The 8,423-nt window shown below is 43.0% G+C and overlaps 1 protein-coding gene across 1 annotated transcript in view; it reads right to left on the bottom strand.

Moving 5' to 3' along the window:
• The window catches only part of LOC123509074 (GTP-binding nuclear protein Ran-like), a 9,301-nt gene extending 2,498 nt beyond the window's left edge, over window positions 1-6,803 (bottom strand). The window contains 5 exon segments of the mRNA XM_045263197.1: window positions 2,551-2,656; window positions 3,743-3,770; window positions 3,773-3,891; window positions 4,580-4,759; window positions 6,644-6,803. Coding sequence (XP_045119132.1) covers window positions 2,551-2,656; window positions 3,743-3,770; window positions 3,773-3,891; window positions 4,580-4,755 — 429 coding nt within the window. The 5' untranslated portion in view covers window positions 4,756-4,759; window positions 6,644-6,803.
• Window positions 6,804-8,423: the final 1,620 nt, after the last annotated feature.

Genomic DNA, 8,423 nt, shown 5'->3' with positions numbered 1-8,423 from the left:
TGATGCAAGAGTTAACCAGTACTCTCAATCCTTCACCACTATTCTGTCCACCTCCCTGATGCAAGAGTTAACCAGTACTCTCAATCCTTCACCACTATTCTGTCCACCTCCCTGATGCAAGAGTTAACCAGTACTCTCAATCCTTCACCACTATTCTGTCCACCTCCCTGATGCAAGAGTTAACCAGTACTCTCAATCCTTCACCACTATTCTGTCCACCTCCCTGATGCAAGAGTTAACCAGTACTCTCAATCCTTCACCACTATTCTGTCCACCTCCCTGATGCAAGAGTTAACCAGTACTCTCAATCCTTCACCACTATTCTGTCCACCTCCCTGATGCAAGAGTTAACCAGTACTCTCAATCCTTCACCACTATTCTGTCCACCTCCCTGATGCAAGAGTTAACCAGTACTCTCAATCCTTCACCACTATTCTGTCCACCTCCCTGATGCAAGAGTTAACCAGTACTCTCAATCCTTCACCACTATTCTGTCCACCTCCCTGATGCAAGAGTTAACCAGTACTCTCAATCCTTCATCCCTTTCTCTGGCACACTCTGGAACTCCCTGCCTGCTGCTGTGTGTCCATCTACCTGTGACTTGAACCCTTTCAGGAGGGAGACTGCAACACATAGACTACTTTTAACTAATGCTTTCTACACTGTACTATGGGGATTGGCAGTGGGCCTTTTTTTTTTTTAATCGATCTCATTAATTGTAGTTTTGTTGCCCTTAGTCAGTGCTCTTCCTACATTTAAAGAACAACAAGAAGGGTTGGAGAAGGTGCAGGGTAGGGAATGGGCTCATTGTGAAGTGGGGGTGGTGGTGGTGGTGGTGGGCCAGTGTGTGTTGGGGGTGGGGTGTTGGGTGTCTATCTCTACAGTCAAGGTGGAAATCATGTAACACTGTTTTGTTCCTCTTATCATATCACCTGAATGGAAAAATGTATGTGATAAAATTCTCTCTCTCTCTCTCTCACACAAGGACAAAATAAGGATAGGTACAAACTTTACATAATTGACAGAGAACATGATAAAACAAATAGGTAAATAAATAAATCAATAATGAAGTGAATATATACAAATAAATCAGTTAAAAGAATGCATGTGTGTGTGTGTGTGTGTGTGTGTGTGTGTGTGTGTGTGTGTGTGTGTGTGTGTGTGTAACTACAAAACCATGAGCAACAAAACATTATAAGCTTGAAATAAACCTGTAAACACACACACACACACACACACACACGTACAGCAGACAACAAATGATGAAGATAGACAAACAAACAAACAAAAATGGAACAGAAGAGAGATCTATAAAGAAAACTTCAATCTATCTCTGCACACCCCAGGCCACCAACCCAAACCTATCCTCACACACCTCAAATCAATCAAATCAAACTAATATATAGATAAAATAATGAAAACTAACTTACGTAACCTAATCCAAACAAACAAACACTCCAATCCAACCTAACCCAACTCTAATCTCCAATCCAACGCTAATCTCCAATCTCTTAATCCAATCTCTAAGCCAACCCAACCTAACTCCAATCTCTAACTTCTAATCCAAGGCATCCCAATCCCAACCTAACCTATCCCAATCTCCGCCAGCATTCCAAGTGTCTCTAAGTAATGGGCTCATGTCACATTATTCCTCTATTTAAAAGTGGTTAATATTTCTCAATGTAGTACCAGGATGTGTTTCCCTATTCATCCTGGTGACTATTTGGTGATTCTATACAGCTTCACTAACTCATGTGGGGGTTTAGAATTGTGAAGACTGTGGCCATTAATCTTCTGACATCCATAGACCCTTCCTAATGTCAATAAAATGGTCTAATGGTACATAAATCTCAAGGTATAAATGTGTCCCAGTACTGAAGGGGTTAAAATAGTGAAGACTGTGGCCATTAATCTTCTGACATCCATAGACCCTTCCTAATGTCAATAAAATGGTCTAATGGTACATAAATCTCAAGGTAAAAATGCGTCCCAGTACTGAAGGGGTTAAAATAGTGAAGACTGTGGCCATTAATCTTCTGCCCTCCATACACCCTTCCTAATGTCAATAAAATGGTCTAATGGTACACAAAACTCAAGGTAAAAATGTGTCCCAGTACTGAAGGAGTTAACCTAACACTAAAACCAACCTGACCTAACTTAACCAACAGAAATTCAATCTAACCTATCCAAACACACCTAAACACAGCCAAACCTAACCTAACCTAACCTAATCCTGCCTTGCCTTGCCCAGCCCAACACAACCCATTCCAGCCTTGCCTTGCCTTGCTCTACCCAGCCCAGCCGACAACCCAGCCTTGCCTTGCCCAGCTCAACCCAGCTCAACACAACCCAATCCAGCCTTGCCTTGCCCAGCCCAACACAACCCAATCCAGCCTTGCCTTGCCTTGCTCTACCCAGCCCAGCCGACAACCCAGCCTTGCCTTGCCTTGCTCTGCCCAGCCCAGCCAACAACACAGCCTTGCCTTGCCTTGCCTTGCTCTGCCCAGCCCAGCCGACAACCCAGCCTTGCCTTGCCCAGCCCAATCTCACCTGCAGGTTTTTCTTGCGGTGGAAGATGATGGACTTTGCTTTGACCTTCCTGTCCTTCACGTCGACCTTGTTGCCACACAGCACAATGGGAATGTTCTCACACACCCTGCCAAACACAACAGGCTGTTACAGGGTGAAGGTGTCTGTGTGTGTGTGTGTGTGTGATGCAGAAACAACAAATAAAGAGGAAAAATTAACAAACAGGGTGATGGCAGTGATAGGGTGACCGGCAAGGGTGAGACAACGAAAATGTGCAAATTTAAGCGAAGGTCAAGAGTGGAGGTAAGCGTACAAGTGTGACAGGGTGACAGTGTGAAGGGTGTTAGTGTTTTGACAGTGGCAGGGTGTTACAATAGTGCAGAAATGATAGGGTGGAGATAAGGGGCAATTTTAATGGTGTATAGGGTCAGTTGGTGTAGAAATATTAATGGTGTACAGGGTGACAGTATAAAGGGTGATAGCAAGGTGACTGACTGGCCAGGGTGAGGCAAGTGTGATGTGAAATTTCTCTCACTAGATAAGGTGGAATATTAGCAGTATACAGGGTGAGGCAGAGTGACTGGGTAGGGTGAGGAAAGAACAGTGATAGACTGCAGTGAAGACAAGGGTGAATATACAGACACACCCTTAAAAATTACTGACACACACACACACACACATGCTAGGACACTCCAAGATCATAAAAATTAGAGTTTGAGGGACATTAAGATCAGTTTTCCACACAGGACGGTGGACATCTGGAATGGATCAACTGATAAGACTGTGGCAGCAGAAAGTGTGCATAAAATTAAGGAAAAAATGGATAAATGTATATATAAAGACAGGTCACTAGGAGCCCCACTCAAACCCTGTAATGTACAACTAGGTAAACACACTCCACTACATTCCAAAGGGTCTGGTTGAAGTGACACACCGGTCTTCAAGGGTGTAACTATACCTCTCTGTACACTTCACATCCGAGACATGAATACAACTCCTGTTTCATTTTATTTTGCTGACATGGATGTACTTAGAAGCAAGCATGGGTGACTATGGACTTTGCCGAATTCTTTACTGTTCTCTAAGGGAGCTAGCAATACAAGAGGACCTTTTTTAACACATATTTTGGCTGGTTTCGTATCAAAGAAATCTTACTGCGAGAAACTTCCAGACACAGACAGACAGACAGACAGACAGAGGCCTCGTTACCCACCTGACCAAGTCTCTGTGCCAGTTGGGGCGTTCTTGTATGTGACGCGGGAGGTGACGTCAAACATGATGATGGCACAGTGGGCCTGGATGTAGTAACCGTCACGCAGGCCACCAAGCTTCTCCTGCCCGGCTGTATCCCACACGTTGAACCTACACACACACACACACACACACACACACACACACACACACACACACACACACACACACACACACACACAGGGAGAGGTTAGGTTAGGTTAGGGTGAAGTAACAACATGGAAAACAAACAACAAACACACTAACAGCTCTTAAAACACAAATATTTCCTTAAAACAACATTAACCCCTTCAGTACTGAGACACATTTTTACCTTCAAGTCTGTGTACCATTAGACCATTTTATTGACATTAGGAGGAGTCTATGGAGGGCATAAGATTAATGGCCAGTCTTCACTATTTCAATCTACTTTTAAGTACAATTTTAATGTCAATAAAATGGTCTAATCGTACACAAAACTCAAGATAAAAAATATATCCCAGTACTGAAAGGGTTAAAATAGAGAAAACTGTGGCCATTAATCTTCTGCCCTCCATACACCCTTTCTGATGTCAATAAAATGGTCTAATGGTACACAAAACTCAAGATAAAAATGTGTCCCAGTACTGAAGGGGTTAAAATAGAGAAAACTGCAGCCATTAATCTTCTGACCTCCATAGACCCTTCCTAATGTCAATAAAATGGTCTAACTGACTGACTGACTGAATGACTGACTGACTGAGTGACTGTTCCACCACCACCACCACTACCCCTCCAAATACAACTACGTGTTCCACCACCACCACCACCCGACACTCACTTAATGGGGCCCCTGTTGGTGTGGAAGACTAGCGGGTGCACCTCCACACCCAGCGTTGCCACATACTTCTTCTCAAACTCCCCCGTCAGGTGGCGCTTCACAAAGGTGGTCTTGCCAGTGCCACCATCACCCACCAGGACCAGCTTGAAAGTTGGCATCTCTTGCTCTGCTGCCATGGTGCTGTGGGGGGCAGAGGGGGTGTCACTGGGGTGTCAGAGGGGGTCACTGGGAAGGGAAGGGAAGGGAAGGGAAGGGAAGGAGAGGGAGGAGAGAAGAAGAAGGAGAAGAAGAAGAAGAAGAAGAAGAAGAAGAAGAAGAAGAAGAAGAAGAAGAAAAGAAAGAAAGAAAGAAGAGAGAGAGAGAGAGAGAGAGAGAGAGAGAGAGAGAGAGAGAGAGAGAGAGAGAGAGAGAGAGAGAGAGAGAGAGACCACACCTAACCTAACCTAACCACACACACACACACCAAAAAACCCTTAAAAATCAAACTTAACCCTTAGAAAAATCCCTTAAACACCCTAAAACATCAAACTTTCCCCATTTCACATCAAAACTCAAAATACATAACTCCTTCCAACTCAACCCTAAAAAATACCCTTAAAAACCCTTAAAATGAAGATATTCCCTTAAAAATGTCCCTAAAATATTGAACCTCTTCCTCTTACATGAAAAACTTCCTAAAACTAATATTACACAATTTCTTGCAATCCAACCATACTTAAAACTAGAATTTCCCTTAAAAACCCTTAAAATGAAGGTAATCCCTTAAAAATGTCCCTAAAACACTGAACTTTCTACTCTTAGGTAAAAAAAAACTCCCTTAACTCAGTAAATACATGATCCCTTGCAACCCAACCATACTTAAAGCTATTTCCCTTAAAATCCCTTAAAATTTATTCTAATCCCTTAAAATTCCCTAAAATACTGAACTTTTCCTTACAATAAAAACCTCAAAATACATGATCCCTTGCAACCTGACCATACTTAAAGCAACTAATTCCCTTAAAATCCCTTAAAATAAAGATAATCCCTTAACAATATCCCTAAAATGCCCTAAAATATCACTTTCCATCCTTAACATTAAAAAACGTCAGAAAAATACATGATCCCTTGAAACTTAACCATATTTAAACACAAATTCCCCTTAAAAACCCTTATAACTGATGGTAGACCTTAAAACATCCCTTAGAACCCCTTAAAATGACCCTAAAATAAGACGGTTCCCTTAACTCAGAAAATATATGATCCCTTGCAGACATACCCTACTTAAAGCAACAATTCCCCTTCAAAACCCTTAAAAATGACGATATACCCTTAAACACCCCCTTAGAACCCCTTAAAATGACCCTAAATATATACGGCTCCCTTAACTCATTTAAAAAAACATGATCCCTAACAACTTTGCCATGCTTATAGCAATAACTCCCCTTAAAAACCGTTAAAAATGACGGTAGACCCTTAAAATAACCATTAGAACCCCTTAAAATGACCCTAAAATAAGACGGTTCCCTTAACTCAGCAAATACATAATCCCTTGCAATTAAACCATACTTAAAGCAACAATCCCCCTTAAAAACCCTTAAAAATGACGGCATACTCTTTAAACACCCCTTAGAAACCCTTAAAATGACCCTACATACAGACGGCTCCCTGGACAGACCAAACTCAATTCCTTACAAGTTAGCAGTACTTAAAACACAATATCCATTAAAAACCCTTAAAAAACAGCCTTCCCATTACCTCAGGCCCTAAAGTTCCCTTAATTCAGGGCCTTCCCAACCCCCACCGTCACAATACAGGAAATGAATCAAATAACGGTTAATTTCTCCCTTATTTCTGCCTATCTTTAAGGGCGAGGCGTGTTCTAGGCACCCTCCACCCCTAAAGGCCTGTTATGCGCCCTTAAGGGAACGCATGGACCTAATATGAACCCCTAAAATCGGAAAAACAAATTGTGTCTCCCCATCCAGCCATGTTTCTTTGTGTGACGGGATTTTCACATTAACCTCCACTTTATTTTCACAGTTATCTGCCTTAATACGCCTCGCCAAGCACCGGTTTTCTTACCCAAGTGGAGTTCAGGGAATGGACTTTCGGATGTGGAGCGGCAGGAGGTGGATGAGCCGAGATGTCGGTGGTAAAAGGGGATAAATGGCGTCCACTCCCAGAAGCTGTACGGACTAGATTCCCGTCAAGGTGGCGGCTCACCCCCCCGCCTCCAGACACGTTCAAATGTGCAAGAATTTTCCAGACTTTTTTATTGTTTCTTTATTTTTTTATAACATTTCTATCTTAAAAATTTAGGTGTATATTTTAGTTAAATATTTTATCTTGTGTTATGGAAATTTGTGGCGTTTTAAGATTTTTCTACAAACATTTCTCTAATCTCAAACTGAAGTAAGGTACATTTTTCGGTGTTTGACGCTATTTTCATGTGGTTTTATAGTGTGAGGTGAATTTAATGCATTTTGGTGAGTTTTCCTCGTTTTTTGGCGGTGTGTGGCCGCTCATTAGGAAGTGGGAGGTATTCTTGTTGTTTCAGTTAACGAGTGTCCATTTCTCCCGCCAATTTCTCCTCTGTTTCGGCATTGTCATATTCGTTTTTGTCAGGCGTCCATTTAAACACAAATATCAGAACAAAAGAGTGGTTAGTAATGTTTTATAATATTGTTCAACACTTGTGGGGGGTGAATAAGATAGTTTAGAGAGAGTTTCAATGCCATTTGAAACAGGTTTGCAAAGTCCGCCAAATTCAAATTCATAGTAAACTCCAATAACAACTACTGTGTGTATCATTAGTGTGTATTTGCCATTAATATTTCCTCTGTCTTAATTCTCGTTAGAAGAAGGAGGGAGGAGATGAAAGAATAACAAAACATGGCAGGTCAGCCTTGCCCAGGAACACAGCGAGTTTAGACAAGCTTGTATTTCTTTCCTCCATCACTCTCAGGCACTGTCCCTCACAAGACAGTGACAGGCGACAGCAGCTCATGGCGGTGTCCCTGTCTGCCCAGCGCCCACCACCCTATCCAAGCAGGAGAACCAAGTGGTGGGGTTACTGCGCACACTACGCGCTGACCTTGGGGACCTGCGCCTCGTTTCCCTGGCCCAGCTCGCCGGCAGGACTGCGTCACTGCAGCAGCCTGGCAACCTGGCAGGCCGCAGGACTTTTAGCCCCTTCAGTACCATGACGCGTTTCCTTATCTATTCTGCTTATCATTTGGAGGTTTCATGCAACTTTAGAAACTTATGTGGGGATTAAAATAGTGAAGACTGTGGCCATTAATCTTCTGACCTCCATACACCCTTTCTAATGTAAATAAAACTGTCTAATCACACCCAAAACTCAAGGTAAAAATGTGTCCCAGTATTGAAGGGGTTAATTGTGTTCCAGTCCTCGCTGTGGCCTGGGATAGGGTGCAACTTCCACACCAGGGTTGCGATAATTATTATAATTATTAAGGTCCAGTCAAGCAGACACCATAGAGGATGAACATCATAAGCGGGGAGGAGGGAGGGTCAGCAGGAGCGGTGGCCAGCCTGCACAGCCTGCACCACTGCGGCACTGCGTGACTGCTTAGGCGTGGCAGCATGACAAGCAGGATGGCTGGTTCCCGCTAGGCTCTACAAGGCACGGGAGGAGCGGACTGGTTGTGGCAGTTATGGGGTTCTGAACTTATGATTAAGACTGTTCACTCTGTTAATATGCAGGTAGAAGAATTGTTAAGCTGTCTCTACAACCGTAAATCAGGAGAGAGAGAGAGAGAGAGAGAGAGAGAGAGAGAGAGAGAGAGAGAGAGAGAAAGGATAAAAACTCGTGCAACTTCAAGAATACTGTTGAGCGAGT

This window comes from Portunus trituberculatus, chromosome 26, assembly GCF_017591435.1.
Source record: "Portunus trituberculatus isolate SZX2019 chromosome 26, ASM1759143v1, whole genome shotgun sequence".
Taxonomy (NCBI): Eukaryota; Metazoa; Arthropoda; class Malacostraca; order Decapoda; family Portunidae; genus Portunus; species Portunus trituberculatus.
The sequence above is the reverse complement of the archived record's forward strand: the minus strand, read 5'-3'. Positions and strand labels throughout refer to the sequence as shown.